The sequence below is a fragment of the Diadema antillarum genome, unplaced genomic scaffold (assembly GCF_040938485.1).
Source record: "Diadema antillarum isolate AM-2024a unplaced genomic scaffold, OU_Dant_1.0 seq00000069_RagTag, whole genome shotgun sequence".
Classification (NCBI taxonomy): Eukaryota; Metazoa; Echinodermata; class Echinoidea; order Diadematoida; family Diadematidae; genus Diadema; species Diadema antillarum.
Window position 1 is genome coordinate 3,473,480 of NW_027271168.1, and position 27,891 is coordinate 3,501,370.

The following is a 27,891-nucleotide window of genomic DNA, read 5'->3' on the forward strand; positions in this document are numbered from 1 at the left end:
GTGTTATATTGATACTGCTGCATTCACTCAATCCACATGTCTATGCAGGTGGACTTGTCCTTAACACCTACACACACACACACAGACACACACACACATACACATACAGACACAGACACAGACACAGACACACAGACACAGACACACACACACATACACACACACACATACACATACAGACAGACACAGACACCAACACACACAGACACACACACACACACACACAGTCACATGCATCATGTGGGCACACTCAATATGATTTCAATTACCTATAACATACATTATCTCTACCATGTTTATAGAGCTGCCGCGTGTTCACCACCGATATTCCTTCGGAGAGAACAATCCCATCAAAAAACAAAAAACCAAACAAAAATGCATACATATGTATACTATATACACATATATTATGTGATATATATATGATATATATCACATATAATGCATATATGATATACATGTACTTGAGTAATAGTTCATCTCCCTAAATATGAAAACCATCAAATCTACAAGAAAAACATCTTTACATATATACATATATATATATGTATATATGTATATATGTATATGTGTATATATATATATATATATATATATATGTATGTATATGTATATGTATATATATATATACATATATATGTGTATATATATATATAAATATATATGTGTGTATATATATATATAAATATATATATATATATATATATATATATATATATAAATTTGAGTTGCTCAATAAACTCTCTATTGGCGAAATGTTGCATTACCGGTTTATTCTTTGTTACATATATATTGTGAGATATGAGAAAGGAAGGAGAAATCGGTGCATAGCTTTGACATCATTATTCCTCTAACTGTTCCTCCTTTCCAGAAAAGTGTAGAGTAGGGTAGGGTCTTTGGCATGGGACGTATATACATACACACACACACACACACATATATATATATATATATATATATATATATATATACATATATACCACACAACACACACACACACACACACACACACATGTTCACACACAACTTCCACTTCAGTAGAATAAAGAAGACATGGATGTCAGACGTAAAAATGAATAAATGCAATGAACACAGTTTAATTACGACAGCGACCTCTGACTTAAAATGTGCACAGACTGTTGAGCAAATCCTGCAACACAATTTGCTGTACGGTATTGTCATGATCAGGTATTTCCTGCATCAGTCAATCAAGAAAGAAAATGGAAGGGGTTATTACATCGCAAGATGACAGCTATGAAATGCAAAGCATTACATTATGGTGTCATGTTAGTTAAGCACCAGGAGGGAAATAATTACATGGATCTTGTAATAATAGCCTTCTTTTTTTCAGCTGACAATAAATAAGGATGTGGCTGATCCTTACGTACAAAGTAAAAACTTTACCAAGAGAACGACATGTCCATTACTGACACAGCGTACTCAGGTAGATGATTTTCTTTTGAGATAGAACTGTTAGTCAGTCCAAACCTGTCTTACTTGCACAATGATGACTATACCTCTCCCTTTTGTATTTGATGTGGAATACATGATCAAAACATAAAAACTATGCAAATAATATAATGAATAAAAGCTACAATGAAAATGGCATATACCAGTCATTCCAGCTGGAAATACATGTACACTCTATACATTAGATATTTACTTTTTACAAGTTTTTACAATGGTCTTTGCACTGCAAAGATGTCTTACTGCATTAAAATCATGTTCGTATCTCATGTTTTATCCCTCCCCCCCCCCCCAAGTTTGGTCTCTTTTTCTTTTCTTTTCTCTTTTTTTTTAATTTCTTTCAATCTTTCTGGAGCATTTCTGTAATCCAAAGTCAAAATTTGTGAAGATACCCCCCCCCCCCCCCATTCACAACTAATTTTGTTCTCCACAAAAAAAAAAAAATCTGCTTTGGATAACAACACAGAACAGCCCAAATTTAAAGTTTCATAGATTTCATAGATTTTCATAGATTAGGACACCCAATGTTAAGAGCAGACACACCTCCATACAGACTTTGAACTATACCATAGCAACAAAGAATGATGTGTAAGAACAATATCAGATGATCACATTCAAAACAAGTTTACAGAACAAGCACATTCCATGTGCAGCCCTGAACATTTGTTGACTTGACACATTATCAAGTGCATTCCACTGAGCCGCTGTATGCTTTACTCCCATGACGCTGATAATGTTTCATTAAATATAATTAAATATTATTACGATGAACATGGCTGACAGATGTAAGATGAAACATGTTTTACACGGCATGAAAGCTTATTATGAAACTTTCAAAGAATGCCACTGTGACAAAATGATGAATTTCCCAACTTTGGTGATGTGAGGAATCTGAAATTCAGAGTACAAATCTCGAGCCCTGAGGAAAAAACTGGGTAGTTTTTCACACAATGCAGACAGTACTTCAAAACACTTACATATACAAGGCCGAAACTGGCACTGTTGGATACGGATGCTCTATTTCCAACAAAATCATTGGCAATTTGTTCCTCTTAGAAATATCTTTGGAGATGCGGCATAATACTGCATTAAATTTGTCTCTTGGTTTACTGATATTCATTCACTCCACAATCATGCATGCAAACCTTCAGTCCTTTACACTTTCACCTTACAGCATAACATTTATTTCCATGTGTGAAATCTTGGGACTTCCAAGCACCCCCCTCCCCCAATAAAAGAAAGTATACCATGAAAAGAAAACATACTGATGTGAATCTGCCTTGAATCCAATTGCGTAACAGCTTTGCAAGATAATACAAACATAATCATATTATACAGAAAGCACAATTTTGCCAACTCCCATGGCAAAATTGGTCATTGCCATGGCAATTGCTTTTCAAATAAAGAACCGTAACATAATGTATCATATGCATCTGGGCTTCTCGGTCTCCGGGTGTTTTCAGAATGCTGTACTCGCTATCTTAAAGGAATGATACACAAATGTATCATTTACCCTAAATGGTACATGACCTGGATCACCCTCATATAATCAGGCAAGAACTTCTGTATTTAACAGGCAGACAAAGTGAATGCAATTGTATCTATAGTTGCAATGAAACAATCGGTAAGAATGACTCGGAGCAAAGTGAATCCAAGCTTCATAATCACCTGGCAGCGTCACATCACAGTCTTCCATTCAAACCAAGATGGAATCTGCCCTCAGCTACCAGTGATTTCACTTCGTCTTGGATTTTTGACAGAGAAAATAGAAGATAACTAAATATTCCCACGCACCAACTAAAATCTGACTAGTGTCAAAATGAATTAAGAGCCACTCAATATGGCTGAAACAAGATGAAAACAAAAGGAAATAATTTCAATAGTTTAGGCAGTAACAATTCTTTGCTTTACTTCTGGCATATATTGAAGATACAAAAGAGTAACTGCTGTACAATTCTTGACAAGGAAGTGTTAAAACAGTGTCACTATTCACTGCTTCATGGCTCCAAAGCAGTTCCACATAGCGATCTATTACAAAATTGTACAAGTTACATAGCTAAAACCATTACACATATTTCTGCACTGTTTTTACTACTGTAATATTACTATCGTTATACACCATCAGTGCGAAAATGAAAAATTGAATTGCCTTCGATTTCATATATCCTTATCACTGGTTTATATTTAAAGATAACGCATAAATAATGTATTATCATCAAACTAAAAAGCATATCTTCGGGTGAGTAGTCAGTTTTGTATCACACAATTTCAAAATAAAACAAAAAAAAAAACTGAACAAGACACTTGTTGATAGTTTGATTTCAGATTTCAGTAGTTATTTTCTCTTTTTTTTTTTTAGAGCTAGGTGAGCAGGAAGTGAAAAAAAAAAGCAGAGGGATGTCTATCCAGTAAGCATCTTTCTCATTCTTGAAAATCCATTTGTTCTTGCCTTCTTTAAGCTAAGCACAACATATGACACACTCAAGGTCTAGAAAACTGAACATGAGTGCAAACACATGTTCAGTACAGAGCAGAGTTGTTGTGACAAGTACAGACAAAAAAAAAGCACACTCAAATGCAGAGGTGATGAAGAAAAGGCCAGGAGAGTGTGTACCAAATGCCACGATGTGTGTGGACATGGAAATGTTTCTACTCACTGGCTATGACTCTGACCACTGATGTACACACACTAAACTGGTTTGCCAATTGTCATGTTCCCATAGATTGCTGTACAAGGAAATGACGGAGGAGAGGGCGCCACCTATGGCACATAAATTAGCAGCAGCATCAGGCCTTGGCAGCAGGCTAATTGCGGTTTTCAACCACAGAGTTCCCTTGACTGGAGAGGGGTCTCACTTTTCAGTTTTGATGCCCATTGGTGATGCCATTGCTAACTCCATTTGTGACTCCATTGTGCATCTTTGCCTTCAGGGCATGGGCTGTGGGCCTGGCTGACCCGTCGTGCCTGGCAGCGAACTCGGCCATGAAGAGTGCCAGCTTTCGTGCTTCTTCCACAGTTGTCGCGTTGTACAGCGATGCACGAAGACCTCCTACCGTCCTGTAAAGATCAATTCACAACAATGTACTGCACATAAGCAAATGGATTGAAATTAATATGAAATAAACAGGAAAACAAAGAGCTGACATTTCTTGCTTGCCATATGTTCCCCACCTGTCTAGTACAGGTATGTGCATTTTCCATACAAATCTATACCAGCAGAATTAAAAGAGTCGAGACACGCAATGATGACAAACAGAAGTAATAAATTACACTATCTTCACACATTGCCCTGGCAGAATATCATATCATGAAATATTTATAGCAAACTGAGTTACAGATGCACCATCAGCCATGTTACCATTAGTTTGTTTGCTCCTTAGTTTTTTTTAAGTTTTTCACCAATTACAGTACCAGTCACCACTAAGTATTACACGTTTACACGTTTCGGGTCCGCTGATCTCCGCTCACCCGTTTCGCGTGAGCGAATCGAGTGGAAGTGAACTTTACACGATTCGCTCGCACAGGCCCGCCCGCAGAGGGAAACGTGTAGCGTTCAGAACGTCACGATTCAGTGCCGATGTCCGAGCGAGGGATACGCGTATTTTTCTTCTACACGTTTCGGGCGTGTTGCATGCGTGTGCACATTGTGCGCGCTGATCGAATCCAGACAGCGCTGTGTTGAGCAGACGACGTTCGAGCATGGATGGATAGCAGCAGCATGCTCCGGCACACCGCAAAGATACTAATGTAGCTCGTTAGATACTACAATGTAGTTCGTTAGATATACCACTAATCAGGGAGGTGGAAAGAGACTACAATGTATATCGTCCTGCTGCCATGTGCCGGAAAATTCTTCGTGCACAATATACAAAGTTATACACTAGTACAGCATGCACAGCTGCCTAAACAGCACTATCATCGTCGACTCGCGATGGTCGTCAAATTTGTACTCATGGGCGCAGTCAATGGAATCGGGCAAGCAAAAATTTCGAAGCCACCTTTTTCCCCACAGCCAACATTTTCCTCGAATATTGAACCCATGAAATCACGCATACGCAAACCTAAAACTAACGCTGGCTGTCTAACGTTAGCGATGTCACGATTTCAACAACTGTCAGACACTTACTCAATTCAGGAAGGTGCAAAAGTCCATTTATATTCCAATACACAACGTGTGTCTCGCCAAATAACTGGTGGTAGTGTGTGGTGAACAAAGCCGAGTACTAGTATTTGAAGTTCGGCAGTAAAAGTAGCAGCAGCAGAAGAAAATGTCTACCACTTGCTGCTCGCATTATTACACTGCCAGCAGGTCAGTGGTAACTAGTAACTTGGCACGCTTCACATGAAAGTTCCCACGATGCCAAGGTGCCAGACTGGGGAATGGGGAGGGGTAGAGAGAGAGAGAGAGACCAATCACCAGAAGAAACCGCGCGTACTGGCGCATTCTCGGAGGTCATGAACAGTCTGGGGTCTTGGAGATGAACAGAGAAGGAATGTTTAATTAAAGATAGCTCAAGTCGAAGACCCAGGATTACAAACGTTGATTCTTTTTTCCCTTTCATTTAACATGCCTTCACGTTTAGAAATGGTTGAACTCCTTAAAAAAACTCTCCTGCGATTTTTGTTAATGTAGCTGTTTAAAACGTCAAACTTATCATGAAAGTGTTACTACGTGTAATACAATAGTTAATACTATACCTATTGCTTTAATCATAATTTAATTATCTGTAAAACACAAATTTGACTACCAATGACAATAGAAAATACTTACATTTGTTTTGTGCGGAGATTTTTTTGTCTTTATCCTGACTAGTTTATATGAAATTTCTAATGTTTTTACGGCAGCGTCAACAGCCTAAAATAAATTACTGAGAGATTTATAAATTATGAAATTTTTGGCAACCATCCATTTGAACTTCAGGCATGAAAAGCTCCTGATATTCAGCAAAAACAACTCAAGAGATCAGAGACAAAGTTCCTTCAAATTTTGAGGAAGTAGCACGCAGATTTGCTGGGCGTGGTAGGGTCCATGCTTTGAGATCGTCACAATCGTGTTGTCACCAGGGAGGTGGAGTGTCTCTCTTCCATCTCCCTGTTGTCACGGAGTATCTGGAAATTCTCACAAACTCCAGGATCACCCCTCCCTGCCAACTCCATGTTGCTCCCAGGGAGGCGGGAAGAGTCTCTTCCCACCTCCCTGTTGCTCCCCAACGTGCGTCGTGAATGCATGGCGTCTCTTGTCACCGTCAGTACCCGAGGCTGCTTTGTATTTGTCTTGGAATATTCATTTCTTGTCATGACATGAGTGTAGTAATCTTTTTGCATGGCTATGTAAAAAATTGTGATACAACGTGTACTCAACTCGTCTTTGTGATTTTTTTCTTTCAGTCCAAAAGGAAGACAAAATAGTATCATGACGTTTGCAATTGTTCGAAAGGTCTGCTTTTGATAACTCACAGACTAGTAGTAATCATCCTTGTTTTTCCCGCTCCCAGGCCCTCCAATTTTATTGAGCAATCCACACGCGCGCGCAAATTCCTTTGCCATGTGGTTTTGTCAGCCAGCTGTCGGAATGTGCTTTGAAGTTACATTTCAGCCTGGCCTGGCTGGCATGAATGGGTGTCGAGTTTCAATCAATACCTACTGTTGTTTTATTCTTGTATTTGAACATGTCGTTTCACCTGACAACACACGGAGATCGGGAAGGTGTAGGGCTAGGGAAGAGGTTTTTGTTGTGTGTTGCAACCTAATCCGGGCAATTAACCCCAGGGAGCAATTAACCCCCCCCCCCCCTCCCCCGCTATTTGAACTGCGTTTCACTGCGTATGGTTCGATACCTGCTCGCTTCACCTCGACTTACCTCGCTTTAGTTCGCGTTACCTCGCTTTACCTCGCATCACCTCACTCTACTCCTAGTACTCTGCTCGCATTAGCAAGGACCGTTGCGGATGTAACTCGCTTCATTGCGAATCTAGCTCGTCCGTCGCTCGCTCCCCCTCGTTCATCCTCGCCTTACCTCGTTCCTCCTCGATCCTGTTCGATGCTGCTCGCTTTAGCTCGCTATGACTGCGTATACATCTGTTCATACAAAATCTAGTTAGATTTAATTAAAATTCACGTAGTTGACTTAGAAACACAATATGCTTACCAAATCATGAAGCTTTTGGAATGATTGTGTGCTTGCAGCAACATCAGATTCAAACATATCAGATTTTAAAAACACCTCAAACTGAGTTTCCCGCTGTTATTGTAGGTTTTGTGGAAAATCTTTTTTTTTCTCAGAATTGTATTACCACACAATGTATATTGCTGAAAAGTAATTTCTTTAACACAGTAATATGCTCTGTTCAGTCCTCAACAACTGCAGGTAATGAGCATGGGTTGTCATTCCTGTTATAGTGACCGTAGGCAAGCCATTTTGAAATAACCTGTAGCGAAAATAATGTCCTGACCCTATAAGGAAAAGTTGGCTTCAGACCATGAAAACAACATTCAGACTCGATTTCATTCTATGACCCAGAAAACCTATAATACAGATTTTGAAAATTATTGTGAAATGTTTACCTTTTTAAACAATGGAAATGACTTTTGAATTTCAGATGGCGGCCATATTGGATTTGGCCAATATGGCCTCAGGGCGCCCTTCTTGGAGCCCATCAAAAATTGAAATAGTATGGTTTTGGCAACACGTGTACCAAATTTAGTGCTTTTTGAAGAATTTGAACCAAAAAGTCCTTGTGCCCCCCCCCCCCCCCCCCCCGTAACTGTAAAATGTAAAAAATTATATACCAGTGAAGCTCCCTACGCTTAAATACTGGTTAATGGTAAGGTTAGAGTAAAGATTAGGGTTAGGTTTAGGGTAAGGAGTTTGGGTTATGGTTAGGATTAGGGCCAGGGGAAGGGTCCGGGGTAATTGCCCAGGAAGAAAAGAGGGACGCGCTTTTGTTCTTGGTCAAATTGATTTTCCTAGGTGATGCTGTGGAGCTATAAAGGAATAAAAAAAAGCAATTATGATGTCTGGCGTACTTCCGGGACGTCTTATTTTTCTTGCACTCTGAAATTTCCGAATGTTTGGCGTTATCAATGTCGTTAATTGTTGTATAGTTACCCTCTTTCGCATTATAAACTTAAAGTCCATAGAACGTTCATACGCATTAAGATCACACTCGAAAAGCTATACTGGTGTATAGTTTGAACACAGCAAAATGAAATAACGAATATCCCGCAGATTTTCCAGAATTATGTTTCATGTGGGTCCATTCATATTTTTCTTTTTCTTTTTTTTCCATTTGTCTTCTTGTCGATGTGGGGGGTAGATTCAGGATATACAACTTTTCCTTTTCCCCTTTCGGCCCGGTGCGATTACTCCTGGTGCTGACATTCTTTCTGCTCGTCTTCGGATTTACTGTTGTTGTAAATAAATGCGCATGAAGCCCAAGCTGTATCGCAAAAAAGAAAAAAAGGTCTATCTAAAGTTGACCTGCAAATACAAGTAAAATCCGAATCAATTAGCCGTGGTACGGGTTCGCGGTTCCAATCCCCTCGAAGCCCGATATTTGCCCTTCAGCAAGACACTTTATCCACAAAAGACCAGGGCTCCACACTATAACTTTTATTTTGGTGGCCCGATCGGGCCACCAAAATGATTGATTTTTATTTTTTGGTGCCCCCCCCCCCAAAAAAAAAAGAAAAAAAAAAGAAAAGAAGAAAAACCATCGGTCCTACTAAACATAGAAAAATAAATATCAAGTATTACTGAATGATACAGGTACCCACGTCTAAAATAAATGAATAGAAAATTTAATCATCTTATACCGTTATTCTGAATTCTAAGATTTCGCAAATATTGATATACACATATAGGCTTATAGATTTAAAAGTTGATGCCACGGTCAAAATCTAGGTTTGAAATGAGAAAGTGGGAGCATTTGCAGACATTGTAAACATCCGACATTTGTTTTAGCATCGTATACAAGAGCCAAAAATTACCGTTATTTATTTTTGATGGAAATTTAAGCAATCATCCAGCATTTGCTTTACAAGTATTTGAACACCTTCCGGAGCCGAATGTTACCGTTAATCATTTTCAAATGTAAAACCAAGCAACCGACATTCATTCTAGCATGTTACGGACCTGAATATCATCCTTATTCATTTCCGAACGTGAAAGCAAACATCCGCTCTTTATTTTATCATCTAACTGAGCCGATTGATACCGTTAATCATTTCCAAATGTAAAAGCAACAATTTGTTACTTATTTTAGCATCGTACGGAGCAGAATATTACCGTTATTCATCTCCAAATTCAAAAGCAAACACCCGACATTTATTTTATGATCGTAAGGAGCCGAATGTTACTGCTGTCCACTTCCGAAAGTGAAATGAATCATCTGACACATTTCAGCATCGTACGGAGCCGAATGTGTTATACATGTACTGTTTTTCACATTCAAACGTTAAGGCAGACATCCGACATTTACTTTACCATCAAACGCATCTGAATGTTATTGTTATTCATTTCGAAATGTGAAATAGCAAATGTCTGATGTTTATTTCAGCATCTTAATTATTGAGCAGAATGTTACTGCTATTCACTTCCGAACGTTCAAGCAATCATCTGACCTTTATTTTGGCATCTTCCGAAGCCGAATGTTATTGAGCACTATTTACTTTCGAACGTAAAAACGAACATTCGGCATTTATTTCATCATCGTACGGAGCTGAATATCATTATTATTAGCATTTCCGAACGTCAAAGGGATCATTCGACATTATATTTTAGCATCTTCCGGAGCTGAATGTTATTGCTATTTACTTTCGAACATAAAAGCAAACATCAGACATTTACTAGTATTTTTCATCGGACGGAGTTGAATACTATTGTTATTCATTCCCGAACGTCAAAGCAAACATTAACTTCACCATCAAACGCAGTTAAATGTTACTGTTATTCATTTCGAAATTTAAAAGCAAACATCCGACAGTTATTTAGCATCGCATGGAGCAAAATATAACTGTTATTCATTTCCGAACGTAAAAACAATCTTGTGACATTCTTTCAGCATCTTCTGAAGCCGAATGTTATTGCTATTTACTTTCGAAAGTAAGGCAAACATCCGACATTTTTCTCATCGTTGTACGAAGTTGATTATTATTGTTCAATTTCCGAACGCCAAAGGGATAATTCGACATTTTACTTTAGCATCTTCCGGAGCTGAATATTATTTTTATTTACTTTCGAACGTAAAAGTAAACTTCCGGCATTTATTTTATCACCGTACGGAGTTGAATATCATTATCATTTATATCTGACCGTCAAAGCAAACATTCGACATTTATTTCAGCATCATCCGGAGCCGTATTTTATCCTTATTCATTTCCGAACGCAAAATCAAATATCTGACATTGATTTCAGCACCGTACGGAGCTGAATCTTACCATTATTCATTTCCAAAAGTATAAGCAAACATCCGACATTTATTTTTGTATTATACGGAGTCGAATATTACCGTTATTCATTTCCAAAATTAAGAGCAAACATCTAACATTTATTCTAGCAGCTTAAGGAGCCGATAGTTACCGCTGTTCATTTTCAAAACTATAAGGCAAACATCCGGCTTTTTTTGGTGGCCCGGCGGGAAATGTCCTGTGATGTGTAAACGATTAAGTGTACACAACGTGATAAGAATGGTGCATGGATCACTAAATAAACCATTTGAACTTGTGTTACGTAATGACGAAAACCGCGTCTCTCGTTAATCGTTTCGTTTCGATTGGTCGAGTCCATCCTTTCGCTGGAAGACATTTTGCAAAATCGTTGGCCCGTTTTATCCTGAAAATGTCAATGACATGTTTCTGAACATAAACATGAAAATATATGTTAAATTCTTGATTGTGAATGAAATATGAACATTATAATTTGATGTTGTTTTGTACGCATTGATGTATCGTCACATCAACAAGATTGTTTTTTTTTTTCTGATCATGTCCTGACATTAATTCGCTATACACAAGTAGCACATCCTTTATTTTTGCATTTCATGTGTTCCAATTTAGATATCGTACCATTATAATCGCATGTGGTGGTTGTAGTATACGTACTGCTCATGCCGGTTATGTAACAACGTCACGAGCATCATTTCTGACAGTCTTCAGTGCTTTATAAAGAGACCACTAGTTTTATCAGGGTCCTCCCTGGTTTTATCATTAAAGAGGAAAACGTGAATGAGCCCAATTAACTCGGTCTTCTAGCTCGTGTTTCGCTCCTCGGCATCAACTATACGAAAATCGGCATGAGGGACAAAAAAAAAAAAAAAAACCAAGAAAATATTCTCATTTACTAGTATTGGAAGGCAACACGGTCGACGATTGGAGTTGGTGATAAAAGACAGCGTACTAGCAGTCGTAAAGGTGTGACTGTCAAAGAAAGACGATCCTTTCAGAAGGACAGCTAATTGAGTGAGCGGCTAGTGTCTGTCCCGCACAATAGCACCCAAGCGGAACAGAGTGGACCCGCCTCTGATCTTGGAGATCAGCGCCAACCGAAGGCACTGGGATTAATTAAACACAGCTTTACACGGAGGTTTGGTATATAATGCTGATGATTTTCCCGCTGAAAAGAAAATGTGTCAGGTGCCAGTTTCTTCTCTTTGTCTCCCTCTACAAATTTTCTTTCAAGAAAATGTGTCAGGTCAGGTTGCACTGACAGAGTGTCTTACGTAAGAAATACACTTCATTTGTGAATTCGTATAGTCTTGCCTAGATCTAAAAACTGCCCGAGTACTTTCTTCACTTCGTTAACATAACCATGACATCGTATCATTATGATGATTCAAAACCTGATTTTGAATGTCATGATTCTGTATTTCTTTCTGTTGCTTTGAAATACAAACAGCAATTAGTCGATCAATGTTTCTGAGGTCGGGAATTGTAACTAAGACGGGCAGGCTTAAACTCCTTGTGCAATTTCATGAAATATTATTCTTGTATACTATCTTTGAATGGGCAGTTGAAATTAAGACATGTTGACACAATATTACACGTGCCTGCATACATCACATACAAATTGTACACCTGTCTGCATACAAACATACATGCATATATCAATGTATATACATGTACTCATATTGTTTAACGCTAGATAGTAATTATCCTCGTTTCGTCATGAGCATGAAATAGTTCAAAGATACACTGACTCATTTTGCGTCCAGTCATTTTATTTTGGTTTGCTTTTTACTCGTACAACCAATCAAATTACCTCCATCGCCGTGCGCATTTACGTCGATGCAAACTGACAATCAGATGCAGCAAACATGTAATGACCAAGTTCCCGTTCATAAATACCAATTCAGTCCAAGGAATTTTCTTATATTGAATTAAAAATGTAATAATAATATGCAGAGCTGAATTTCATGCGCCTTCTTGCAGTTAGTGAGCGTAAGGATTACCAAGGTCAAGCAGATTGCGTACCTTCTGTATGGTGGTTTTTTGATTGGTGATGAGTTTCATATACAGTGTATGTTCCAGAGCGAGTACTTTTCCGAAGAACGGAAAATTTGTATTCCAAAGAAATACATAACTAGGCAAAATACTATTTTGAAAATGAATGCGTTACTTAATACTATATAGTACTAAAATATGAAGGTGCTATTTAAACTTGCCAAGTTTGTTAAAGTAATACTACAGAAGTTAAGCTCATATTTTTCATAAAGTTTATACCCTTTTTATCTCAAAAGAAATAAAGTTAAAAGTTAAAAGGATATATGATGCAGAAGTAATCAACTGTTACGGTAATTGTGTAAGGGACTGTGATTTTATCGGTGGCGTTTATGATTTCGTAACCTTCCCCATTATTGAAAAAAAAAATCATCATACATTATGAAATGGCGTGACAGTTTTGTTTTTTTTTTTTTTTGTCGTTGTCAGAATTCCCTACCAATATCACTTGATGCCACGACAGTTTTCAGATTTCACTTCATCATTTGAACTGTTGTTCTAATATTTGTAGTGCACATTATTTTCTTTGAAAGAGGTGCTTCATAAGAAATCACCTTTGATTTATGATTTTATACAAATGTGCAAGAACTTTCATCACTCGCCTATTTTTTTTCTTCTTATTAGCTTACTGTCATATTTTCACGATGGTATTTCTTCTGTCTTTACATAGCAAGATTGTATTTTTTTTTTCATCCAGGGTCAAAGAAAAAAGTGACAGGAAGGAAATGAAAAAGAAAGTATGAAACACCTGCTTAGCAGGCGCTTTTAATAATATAGCACAATAGTGAATGCAATACATCAGAAATTTAGTAGAGTTCTAAATAATTTAATAGTGGGAAAATGAGCAAAGAAAATGGGATTTCATCGAGTTCTAAAATAGAAATTAAGTTAGCATTACAGACTGGACTTGAACAAACTTATTGTCTACAAATTAATTTGGGTGAGTTTCTACACCCAGAGACAGGACTTCAAAGACATGAATTTTGGGAGCACTACACCCGAGTGAACAGACGAAAAGAAAAGAAAAAAATGAAGGTCTCTAGACCACCCTGTCCTGCGCGGGCGCACGAGCGAGCGGGCGTCATGTCAGCCACTGCCCTACCCTGCGCCTGGCGCCTGCCCGCCTCTATATACACTTACAGGCCCATCTATGATCTAGGCTACTCGTACTCGCCATCGTCAACGTCATCATATCGGTCACTCGAAATAAATTGCATCACCATCAGAGCTCGTACATCAATACCACCACACTCATTATCATTACTATCATTACAGCCAATCTTATCCACCGCAACTTAAAATCATTCCCATCAGAGTCACTGTCACAAAACACATCAGCAAACGATTCAGACATCGCAGACCCTACGACTAGCTAACGTTAGATCTTACAAAAATGAAATGGAGGTGGAAAACTATGATGGATACACGATCGATAATGGCATTTTACCGCAGAAAAAAATACACAGAACATCTTGCACCGGAAAACAAAATGGAATTGGAAAACCACGATGAGGAAAACCAGGGTGAAAACATGAAGCTTGAAGACGAACGACGAAGACACTTTACGGTAAGAATACTACCGGTACAGCTTATAATCAACAACGTTGCAACATCGTTCAATCAAACACTCGATCAAAAACTCACCTCCATAATTGTTGCTAACGAGGTAATCACTTAACAAAAAATGAGCAAAACACTCTCAGAAGTAAGATTGTACTCTGAAAATAAAGGGATATAATTATACGAAAGCAAAAGAGAGAAAAATGAGAGAAAATGGACTGGAAACCTGAGAATTTACGCCACTCTAAGCTAACGTAATGTGGCACAGCACAGAAAACCGTTACTGTATACATATATACACGGCATACGATCGGATTGCCGGTGTACTCGCCACACACATACTGTACTGGTACACCGAGTCGAAGAGCGCGCGCGGACATATCGTGTAAGTACTACACGTTTCGACGATTACACGCTTCGCGCAGGCTTCCGAACTTGCGTGTAATTCGCACGACTACACGTTTCCCCGCGAGCGCACTGACTCGGAACACCTTTTGAAACGTGTGATCGTGCCAAATACACGATACTGGCGTCTGTGTGGGTACACGTTCGAATCGTGTAAACGTGTAATACTTAGTGGTGACTGGTACTGTACCTGAAACATTTATGCTTCAATGTACTATTAGATGAGTTTGCACATTTCTTCACCTTCTCTGTACAAAATGTACCCATGATCATATTTGTTTCAAATCATGAAAATATATACCAGGTAGATTAAAATGAACTTTAACAAAACCTTACTGACATGATTACAACTTAGCCATAAAAAAGAAGTTTATAACAGAGCAAACAAAACCAGCACACACACACATAAGATGGGAGTACTTGGGACAGAACAGGGTGTTTTGACAATAAAATCCCAAGACTGACCTGTGACCCTTGAGGGCCACCATGCCACGCTGCTGTGCCTCGTCCAAGAATGCCTTCTCCAGGTCACTGTCTCCCTCGGCCCCACCAACTCTGAGCGGAATGTTCATCCTGCTGCGAGCATCTCGGTCAATGGGACACCTGTGACACACAAAACATTAAGGACATTTCACATTTACTGAATGCTTTCAACTTTTTACTTTTCTCTACAATCAAACTATGATAATACCTCTATATTATAAGATTAAGACAAAAATGAATATCCCCAAAAAATGAATGCCATAAACTATTCAAACAGTTTGTATCTTTGGTTTCGCAGAAACCATTCATTTTCTTCTAATAGATAATGGTATGATCTTTGGCGAAAAAAAGATCAAAAACACAGAAAACAAATATGAAACACACACACCAAAAAAATGTGAAACACATGTTTTGAGTTGTATGATGGTCCTTACATAGTCCATAGATATGTCCTTACATAGTCCTTTATAGATATGTGTAAAGATCAAAATAAACAAGATGAAGAAATACTGTATGACATGACATATTCGCGGCATGAAATTTTCACAAATTGGAGGCGATGGTCTTTTTCATGTTATGAAATTTTCGCGAATTGCCACTGGCCTTCAATCCATACAGTGTAGACAACAACTCTCACGTGGATTTTAATTTTGCGAATCTTGGTGCTCACGAAATTAAAATGCATGCGAACATTCCTCGTGTTACAGTACATTAAACTTTTCTTACGAGTAGAATCCATTGGAGCTGTCGATGGCACCAAAGACGAGGTCAGACTTGGCGATGCTCCATTCCTCCATCTTGGTAAGGCCTCCCTGCTCCTTGATCCACTCAAACACCATCCCCATGATGTAGATGCTGTGTTGGCATGGCAACAGAAGACAACCATTTTAGAAGACCGAGAGAAATACACTACATTACTAGAGGTCAAATTTCACAATGGACTACCAACTCACTGAGAATGAGCAAAAGTAAGTGAAATGAAACATGTCTTCAATTGACCAAGGCAACAAATTACATATTATGAATGATAAGGTCAGGAGCTTCACACACACTCGGTATGTGAAGATAATTTGGCTGAGGGTTGTGTTAACATTCCACCAGAGGTATCTGACATGTAGTAAATGGAAGGCAAGTATGAATTCTCCATAAGTATGAGACACAACACACAAGGTACATATTCAATCTCAAACTAAACAGAGATGAGTACTAATAAATGAATGAGAATAGTTGCACTAAAGAGCTAAGGTCAAAGATGCAATGACATGTGGATTAAACAAGACATGCAATTTACAGAAAATTTTGTGTTCAAACTAATGACAAAGGAACAACAGCAAGAAAAAGTTTTGCTTTTATTGGAATAGGTCAGTTTACTGTCTTCAAATTTGTGGGGATTTTATCATTTGGAAGACCTAGTAAATAAGTTATTCTATCCACTAGACTTTCAATGAATTACAATACTAGAAATCATGTTTGCACGCACTACTTGTTGCTGTGTTTAAATACATTAGTAAGCCAGTCTTTGCAGTGCAATATGTATGCATCAGCAGCCATGTTTTAATAGCAGGTGGCATTTAATGGCTCCATGCTCTATGGGTGTCTCACCTATACACTGGGGGCGTGTTGTAGACAGAGTTGCTCGCCGTTTGCTGTTTGTAGTCAAAGATGATGGGGCACTCCGTGAGAGCGTGACCAATCAGGTCATCACGGATGATCACCACGGTGACGCCAGCGCACCCGACATTCTTCTGGGCACCAGCAAATATGAGACCATACTGTACAGGAAAAAAAAAGAATTGAGATATGATATTGTAAGATTATTCAGATATCAAAACTAGAGTATTCTGAAATCACTCTGAATGCTCTTTACATAAAGTTTAACTCTTTACACACAAATACTTCCCAAGAGCTACAGGAAATTCAAAATAATAATAATAATAATAATAATAATAATAATAATAATAATAATTCCTGCATCATCCACTAAACTAATTTCCTGAAGCTCATGTTTTTCCAAAGATTTATTGTGTATGCGCTCTAAAAATCTTTCATCCCCCAATCTAGCAATGACATGGCCTTGCACTGCAAAAAAATTGTTGGCAATCTTACTTGATTTCTATGTCTATTAAAACAGCTTACTATCAACTCATAATTAAATTCTGCACAGAAAATTACATCAAATGCTTTTATAATAGAATAGCCGACATAAAAATCCCCAGCAATTACGGCACTAAGGACAAAGATCTTTTCTAGACAAAACTGTTACTATCATACTTCTCTTGTTGGTAGTTCACTAGTAGTACAAAGAGCAATTTTTTTTGTTCATATACATATATAGTCAAAATTTTGTTTTTTTACATTCTGACTCTTTCTAAGAATGTGCTAAGATGAGTAAATCTAAATATCTTATTCCTTTATTTGGTTAAAAGTGTACCCTAAGAGCTGTTTATTCACCAAATTTACGACTACATGTATTTGGTCACTATTTCTCATTGAACTGCCAGCCATCCTCCTCTTCCAACCTTGGTCATTATTCTTAGAGCAATGAAATCCATTACGCCTAATCACCCTCGATGTTGAGCATGAAGCGATAGTGGAACATGCCACATAAATTTTGCCTGTGATATATCACCCGGCGTGACTCATAACACTGACTCATGTCGATCAATTATTTCCCTTCCTCTTTAATTAAGAGCTCGCCTCATCCACGCAGGATGAATAAACAGCAAGCCAAATCCATGACAGGCATTCAAACTTTTCACGAGTTCACCCCTCACCTTGGACACATCAACAGGTCTGGACAGGAAATTTGAGGACATGTCACAAACAAGCGGGATACCCTTTGTCTCAGGAACGTACTGGAACTCAACACCTGAATGCACCATGAGTGGGCGAGAGATAGAAAGAGCAATATGATTTCAAATGGACATCAAAACAATTAAAAAAAAAGATTGCTGAGAAGTTCGCCATAAACGTTCAATGTCATGTTCATAATAAAAAAAAAAACCCTTGACTTTTATTTTATAATACACTATAAAATCTATACTAAAAGGAAACGATGGACCTTTATTACTTTTAAATCACTAAACATCACGATGATATTCAAGGATATATTACATATTAAGATCAAAGTTTACAGCAAATGATTCAATAATGATTCTAACTCACAATAGTAACACTGAAGATTACAAAACTGCTGATCAAACATTCTGAATTTTAGGATTAGATGTAGCAACTGGAAATGCGTTTCTTCGGCATTAAATATTTCATGACAGAACAAATTTACACCCACTCTTCATATGTTAGGAAATGAAGAGCATGAGGAAAGCACTGACTATGGAACCTACCACTGACAGTTACAATCTACAATCAAGCATCCTTTTGTGTGGGACGTAAACAGAAATACCTTCAAAAAATTAAGTCAACAGAGAATGAGGAAGGTACCATTATTAAGGTATAATAAAGATTCAAGGCAAGTTTTAAGCATTCTCTGCACACAAGGGCAAGGCAAGATACTTTCAAGCTCTGATGTTAGCAGATTGCAACCTGCATGAAATCTTCCAAGGTTTACTTCATGCTTGTTTGCATGCATGCAAAAAAAAAGAGTAAAATGAAAAAGAAAGAGGTTTGTCAAAATTATTGCGATAATATTCAATAGCAATATCCCACATAACCAAGTACAGGCGACTGCCATTACCATTAAGTCCTTGGGACCAGCAGTTTTCTTTCATCATATTGAAATTTCATAATAGCCAAACAAATAAAGTGTATAAAGATATACAAATGATAATTTTAAGGACCTCGTGTTTTACTACATTGTATACAAAATTTTGTTATACCCAGGTTTGTTAAAATGGGAGTGCACTGTAACTTGCAGCCTCTGTAGAGTAAATCTATGCAATACTGTAAAAGTGGAAATTTTCGCGGTGTTCAAATTTTCGCGCATTTCGCGCAACCAGAAACTAGCGCGAAAATAAAAGCACGCGAATATTTTTGCTTGCCATATGTGCCTGTGCGTGCTGTCTTGATTCCGCGGAATTAAAAACACGCGAAACTCTTCCGACCCGGCCAAGCGCGAAAAATTAGTCACGCGAAAATATCCACTTTTACAGTAGAATAAAATGACCCTCTACATGTCAGTCTTGGGCTATCCTTACCGTTGATGGTCTCGTTAGCACAGTAGTAGACATACTCCGCCTCTGGGTCCATTTCCCAGGTTTCAGGCGGTGGTATCGCTGTCAAATGGAATAGAGGGATTAAAAGTTACCTTCAGTGACTGAATATACAATACTAGTCTTGGTATAGAATTTGCTCTTTGAATAGTAAATTACATTCCTCCAAAAGATGGTTGGCATAGTTTGCTTTGCTTAACTCACAAAGGTGTGACATGAACAACTGGACTTATTATATATCAACTCTGCAATCTTTCAAATAACAAACAGCATACCATGATGATCTCCTGCTGAGTAAAACAAATTTGAAGGAAATAAAGCTAATTTTCTGTCTCAGGAAGCGAGGTAAATACAAAAAGATGATTACGACGTTTCGGCCGCAAAATCTGCTAGCCTTTGTCTGGCAAAGTAGACCGAGCGCTGCAGTGCATGCCAGACAAAGGCTAGCAGATTTCGCAGCCAAAACGTAGTACTCATCTTTTTGTGTTTACTTCGCTTCATGAGACAGAAGATTACAGGGGCAGATCCAGGAATTCTGTAAAGGGGGGAGGGGGCGCAACTAATATTTCTGGTGCCACTTCCGGGTTTCATTTGATTTTTTTCTTTTTATTTCTTTTGTTTTTGACGAAAAATAAAGGGGGGGGGCGTGCGCCGGTTGCGCCCCCCTCTGGATCCGCCACTGGATTAGCTTCATTTCTTTCAGTTACTAACACGATGATGAACATCTTCTGTACTATTAAAACACATTAGGTACAAACATAAGTTGCAACCAAGTAGCTGCTGGCATCCGCTAACATATTTCAAACTACCCACATTTCATAACACAGGGAATAATTTTCCAACTCAAATTTGATTAGCAATTTTAGCTGATAAACAATATTTCAAATGGTATCTTGTACACTTCTATGGAAGAAAACTGCTACACAACAGACAGTTTATGTTGAAGTAGTGTAAAAATGCATACCAAATTGCAATCCCATAGGAGAAGGAAAATTATTCCCCATGACAGAGAGTGCACCTCCTAGTTTGAGCTAATTTTACAGGCTTGGGATGTTTTGTTCAAGTACATGTTTGTGTGTACATATATACATTGTACAGATGCAATTCATATGTTTCATGTGTGTATAAATCATATAAGTGTATGGGTATGTGGGAGAATGTCAAGGTGATATATCGTGTGATGATATACTTTCTCCTTCATGCTGGTATATAATCTCCAGTTATGTCCCTTTTAATAACTGATGTGCTCCTTGTTTAAATGATAGCTACTACAGAAGATCACCCAATGACTAGTAAGAGAGCTATAATGTTTTATCGCTTCCTCCGGCCCCATCCAAATTTTCTTCTATCACATTAAATCCCATCTATGGCTGGTATTTAAGCATATCTTATTCCTACATACATTTCTCCGTCCTAGAATCTGGTGAACCCAAGCTGCCACTGTCCCTGAAAGACTTGTTGCTGTGGGCCAAGCATCTATAATTAGACTGTCTTCTCCTGGATTCGTCCTGCATGACTGAACACTTGCCACAAGCCAACAATGTGTTCAGACAAAAGGCTTTGTGCATGTCTGTGAAAAATCCCCATGGTTGTATTGCATCAGACAACAACAGTTAGTCTACACTATCAGACATAGTGGAACTGTATTGTCTAATACAAGTACACAACATCAAATACAGAGGAAAAAACATGCTTGATTAGCATTGCATGCCTACCTATGTATTGTGCATATGTGTGTCTTTGTTCGTGTGCCCACATTTCCATGAAACAACTTCAGGGACACATCAAAATGCTTCCGTTTCTTGGATGTAGCTGATATTTACAAACTGATGCTTTTTATGTGTCATGACTCTATTTCTTCAGACATTACTTCCTTCATTGCTCGCATTCCATTGTCAAAGATAAATAGAACTCTTGATATTTCATATCCAAGCCAATATAATGTGCTTACATATACTGTTACTTTTAACTATTTTCCTTTCCAGCCAATACCACTCCCTATGGTAGTCAAGTACTGTGTCAAAATAGCTATGAAAGACTGCAAGGTAAACCCAAGGAGGTAATAGGTAAGGCTAGTAACTGATCAGTGGGAATCAGTGGAAATGCTGGGAGATGATTGTTCCAATCCTTATGGGATTCATTCAAGAGTTCATTGTATATCTATTGTTGTGTGAAAATTATTTGCTTCAGAATAGTCTCATATTCAAGTAATGTGCAGATTAATGCTCCGTCACTGACCAGGGACGCTAACCTGGAAGCACTAATCTGCACGTTACTTGAATATGAGACCATTCTGAAGCAAATCATTTTCACACAACAATAGAATACAATGAACTCTTGAATGAATCCCATAAGGATTGGAACAATCATCTCCCAGCATTTCCACTGATTCCCACTGATCAGTTACTAGCCTTCCCCTTTAAAGTACAGCCTCATGGGTGAAACACCATACTCCCACCAATTTTCCCTCTGAAAGACATGCATGCCCATGACTGTCCTTGAGGACCCAACCATGGAGAAACAATGCCTGACCCCTTGCCTGTCACTGGGGCACGATATTGATTGGCTCACACTATTATGTAATCTCCCCCAAGGGGCCCATCTGGAGCATACATTATCCCCTTTCATTTACTCAGCTCTATGAGCCAGTGCAACATCTTTCATGTGAACTGCTCAACCATAAGAGCACTTGCACTTTATGCAGCTTAGGGAGTATAATGAGGGGACGATAAAACCTTAGCAACTTCAGCTTGCTATGGGCCTTTAGAATAAAAAGAAAGAAAACAAAGACACCACATCCATAGCAAAATGGGGGGGGGGGGGTGTGTGCTGTAGGGTTCGTTACAGAAACTCTGAACCAATAAATGAATGGTATGTACTTCGTAGCTCATCAAGCACTGAATTGCTACGATGCATCATTTAGTAATTCTAAAAGCAGTTTTTATCACAACCTCAAACAGTGGTCTGTTTGGTGGAAGAGAAGAGAAACTCCTGCACATAGAGTGTTTGAACCTGTGTACCAGCATTTGTATTTTTTGCTTGCCTTGGATAGCTTCAAAGCATAACTCAACAACCAAAGGTTCTGATTTCACATGTCTGTGTTTGACATACCATGTGTAGTGTGTGTTTGTGTGTTGTGTGTATCTACCTTTCTTGTGGGGGGGGGGGGGGGGGGGGGCGGAAGGAGGGTTGTAAAGGTGGTTGCGAGTTTTCTACAACCACAGTATTGACCAGGTAGCCTCATAACATGTTATCAAAGATTCCCCCCCCCCCCTTTTGAAGCAAACAATCCACAGATTTGTGGGGTCAAGGATGAAGTGAGGGGGGGGGGGGAAAGAAATTGGTCTTACATGTGTACTTGGATGGCTTGGGAAAGACCTCTCTTGTTGTCCCATACTTTTGACCCTCTTTGGCCGCCTTGACTGACCACATGCCTGTTGGGATGTAGTCCGCCTTTTTCCTCTTCAGCAAGTTGAGGGGGACAGCACTGAACTGACCGGTGCCCCCACCCTGGAGGAACAGGATCTTGTAGTTATCGGGAATTTTCCTGCATGTAAAGAAAGCAAGAGTTGGAGTTGCAAGGTGAAAACAAAGTACTGATAATTCTCCATTAATATCTTCCAATCCATGACAACTAAATAGCTGTAAAATGTCAATGGTAACAGGTTTCTGAGACTTTCGAAGGCTTCTTTATAAGCAGTAGCCTTGAGTCTTGAGAGGGTTCACAGCCATTTTTCTGCTTCTAAGTATTTCAATTTGTCCTATCAGAATATCAGCTACTCAGGAATACAGTAAAATTTGTTAGCACGCACAATAACATATCCATGAATTACTCTGCTGAGTAAGCATACAAATCATCCCATGAAGGACAATTTTGCTATCTATAAGAAACTTCAGATCAAGAGATATCACAGCAGTTTACGGAATATAAATGCTAAATTAAACATAATAGTGAAGTTGCAACTATTCTAATGTGACACCTCATCTGTTATCCACCTGTTGAAGATGAGTCTGGAGTATACTCTGACAGGTGTCTATGGGAAATGCATGTTGTAGCAAAATCAGCCCATCCTCAATGGGTTAACATGTAATACATTGTAGAATATGGATAATAAGTCATCAATTGCAAAGTTTCAATTTGTTTTCCTCATGAAATATCACTGATTTGATGAGTTTTATTCTCAGAAGAATTCCCCCCCCCCCCGAGGCGTATGCCTACAAGCATTAAATTGTAAGTTCTTGTTGTTTCTTCCAAGAGCAAGATAAAACAAAGTCATTACTCTACATTTGTACATGCCACAACACTATACTTACATCAGTTCCCTCAACGTTTGCTGTGCATTTGTGAGAATTGCTGTGAACTCTGGTGACCTGTGGCTCATTTCTGAGGTTAGAAAATGAGTTAACAAAGAAAGTCACAAAGTCAGTGTGACCGACATGGCACAGATTATTATTATCATTATCATTATTATCATTTTTAATGTATGTCTGTGTGTGTTTGCAATGGAAAATTTAAGAGATGATAGCTACTATGCAATCAAACCAGGGTTTGCTATTAAAGCCCATTCACAAGGGTTAACATCAGCCTGATGTGATGTATGTAGAGCATTGGTTATCTTACCCAGAATACGTAATATCGTCTGGTGTGTCCTAAGTTAAGCATTTCATTTTATTCTTTTTGAACTTGGGGCCTTGTGGTAATTTCCATCCTACTGTATCTGTACACAATGGCTTATGATTCAAGCCCAACTATCACGTTTGGAGCATGTTAGAAGATGACTCAGCACTACTTCATCTTGTTTGCTTTACCCTCAAGATCAGCTGCTCAAGATAGAGATTCCAGATGCGGTAAGAAATATGGCCTAAAAGTTAATAATGAATGACAATCAACCCCTGTATTGAATTGAGGTCAAACAATATCACCATGCAGGCCTACTACCAATCTTGCATTCCTCTGTAACATGATACAGCAAACATTAGGTGATGCAATGATTTATACCATTTAAAAAAAAATCCAAAAAAAAAAAGATTTATGTTGTTTGAAAGTTAAAGGGACTGTACAGTACTGGTTGAGGTGGAGATTCGTAACTGAGATAATGAGAAACCTCTTATGAAATATGAAAGAGCATGTAATTTTAAGAAGGATTCAACATTTATTCGATGAAAATTGGTTTTCTAATGGTTGAGATATCCCTATCCCAAAAAGTGATAATAATAAAAGGCAACAGGCCACGCCTTTTATTAGGATCTCTTTCTTTCACCTTGTTTTTGGATATCTCAGCCATTTCAAAACCGATTTTCATCAAATAAACTTTTGATACCCCTTAGAATCGCATGCTCTTTGGCATCTCATAGAGTGGTTTCTGAATATCTCGCAAAACGTTAAAAGCTAAGTCCTCACCTCAACCAGAACTGTACACACCCTTTAAATAAGAAGAGCAGGTCAGCCTGAACTGTTTTTCCATCTCATCAAAACTTACCCATAACGCCATAGCCCAGCCCATTGTAGCTCAGCATTTCTTTCTGTGCCTTCATCAGCACCTGAACAAAGAGAGAACACATCAAAGGTGTAGACAAAGGATGTGTATTAAGAGCTTCCTTCTTTTTGGTCTTTCCATTGGTCAAACGAGAACAAAGGGAACAAGCTGCAGAGGCTAAACAGAGATGATTTATACCACTTTCAGGGGAAAGTAGCTAACATTGACCCAGGAAATTTCCCTGAACCACAGCAGATTGGTAACCACTTTTACAAAGTTCACAGAAGTGACAGACAATGTATTAGGCCTGTGATCTCTTTTAATCACACGCCTAAAGTCTATAATTAATCTGAGAATAGGTATAAAATACTAAGAATATATATTCCCAATTAGAATGTGAGCTCGCTGGCTTTAAACACGAAGTCTTCAATTGGTGGCAATAAAATTATATGATTAGAACTACACAAAAGACTAAAGAAACATCACGCAATTTTTTTTTTTTAAACTAAGTTGTGAAGTAATAGCATGGTCCTGTTGTCACTTGCAGTCAGTTTGGTTATAAAGTAGATCTCTTGTTTGAGGTGTAAATGTGCATGTTAAAATGTAGTATAACTCCCCATCTCCATATTTTCTTTTTTTTTCAGAAGCAGAGGGAACGAAGAGGAAGACATTTTTTAGAAGTGAACAAAAATGTCACTTCATTTAAAATGTCATTTGTCCAGCTTAAAAATTGGCTATTTGGTCAGTGCATGACTAGTCAATGAATATTCATCATCTCTTCTTTATTCAACATCTTAAACATTTCCTGCTCCCGAGAGTGATACAAAGTCGCTTATCATAAAGTCAGGTCAGATGTGTGCCTAATATCCAAAAAGCACACTTCCTTATCTACCTTCCACCATCTGTTCAAGAATTAGTTCTGTCTCAGAAAATATTTGCATGGTGCTAACATTGTCATATCAACTGATATGACAGATAGCGAGCAGTCTTTTATCTTATAAACTCAGATGAAGAGTAAATACAAACTGATAACGTTTATATTTAACCATAGTTTATGGCATGCAGTGTGAATGTTACGATCCAACTATTGGCTGCTTTTGTTTGATTAGATGACTTTACAAAAGTGGTACCAAGGCACTGTCCGATACGACACTAACCCCAACAGCAGGGTTCAACTTGATTTCACTTGGATTATTTTCTGCCTTTTTGCTTCTGTCTCAGTATGGAGAATAACAGCAAACAACAAGAACAAGAGTGGGAAAATTAATATTTCTTGTCTTAACCTTTGATATGATTGAACACAATACAGTAATATTGCCTGTTGGGGCAGTTGAATTTAAAAATTCATAACAAAAATCAATGCATTCCACAATCCATTCTACTAAAATGTCTTCAAAGGAGAGATAGAATGTACAATTCCAACCCAAGCAAGTTAGCAGCTCATCACTATCAATCTAATTTCCTTACTGACTTTCATTCAAGATATGCATAAAATATAAGCTATACTTTCTCTTTCATGATGGAAATTTTTAAATCTGATTTAAAGACAAATGCTACAAAGAAAGAATCAGAAGATTTTATACAAGAAATATCAATACTGGCTATGAAAAAAAAAAACAAACAAACAAACAAGCAAGAACCATACAGACGTCAATTCACTCCAGTATCACTGGGTATCATTTTTTTTTTAAACAATGAATATCATGACAAATATTTGAAACATTCTATTGAGAACCAAATAATCAAAGTGCTTCTTTGATGAACATGCCAAACTAAAACATATTCCAATTCATCCTAAAACACTCGTTTCCAGACTGAAATTAAGGGTTCTATACTGTATATCTTATCTGTATCTTCTATTTTTAACATGTATTTTCTCTTTTTTTTTAACATCTGAAATAATTTGCATCAACTGAAATACCCTTCAGTCTTCCTTCGTTGCTATTTCCATTGAATGAGACAAACTTTGTCACAAAGTCTTTACACTAGAATGAGACAAACTTTTGTTCGTCACAAACAATGACAAAAAAGACAAAGTCAAGATCAAGAAATATGAATAAAATTACATGCATGTACAATAGAATATATTTATTCGATAAATGTGACTAGAACTAACATTAGCTAAAAAGATAGCAATTTAACATTTAGTTATATCATGATATTCAATAGATCTACAGAGTTGAAAGTCATGGAAACACAACAGACAGCGACAGAAACAAGTTCAAATATGATTTGGTTGACATTATCTGATTATTGGGTTTGATCATGTTGCCTTGAGAAAGATTTAAGATAATTCTTTTTACTAGTCAGGATACTGGAGAACAGTCCAAAGGTTTAATAAAAAAAAAGAAGTCAAGTCACATCATAGGACATAGATCTTCTATGCCGCTTCTATGACCTAAAAAGACCACTGAAAGTTGATGGGTGGAACAGATAAAATATCTAATGTTACACGAATAGATTTCTAGTCATCATCACGATGTGGTTCGAGGATGACGAAAGATCCGGTTGGTTCAGCACTTTAGTATCGCGCGATGTTCGAACAATGTGATCTTAAAATGTATAGACTAGAATCTAGCAGCAGCCGGTAAAAAATAAGAGTTGTTTTTCACAAAGCTCACCTCCTCCGGCAGCTTAGCTGGTCCTGCAGCAAAATTACACACTCTGCTCATGGTGAATTTCTGTGAGTAGTTCAACTTCAACACTCGAAAGCTAAAAAATCTTGAGATCATTCACTGTCTGCAGCGGTGTACCGTCTGTGAAAAGGTCTAGCCCTTGTTGCAGCTCCTCTCAAATCAGCTGATCGGCGTGAGTTCAGCGGCTGGAGTGATCG

At 38.0% G+C, this 27,891-nt stretch overlaps 1 protein-coding gene across 1 annotated transcript; it reads right to left on the reverse strand.

Annotated features, from left to right (window-relative positions):
- Positions 1-3,843: 3,843 nt before the first annotated feature.
- On the reverse strand, positions 3,844-27,869 carry LOC139725956 (phosphoserine aminotransferase-like). Its single transcript, XM_071637039.1, has 10 exons — positions 27,680-27,869; positions 25,062-25,122; positions 23,896-23,965; positions 22,932-23,128; positions 19,567-19,644; positions 18,187-18,281; positions 17,015-17,184; positions 16,139-16,267; positions 15,395-15,532; positions 3,844-4,525 (listed from the first exon to the last, which is right to left on the reverse strand). Exons 1-10 carry the CDS (start codon positions 27,788-27,790, stop codon positions 4,327-4,329), a joined length of 1,248 nt encoding a protein of 415 aa, XP_071493140.1. The 5' UTR covers positions 27,791-27,869; the 3' UTR covers positions 3,844-4,326.
- Positions 27,870-27,891: the final 22 nt, after the last annotated feature.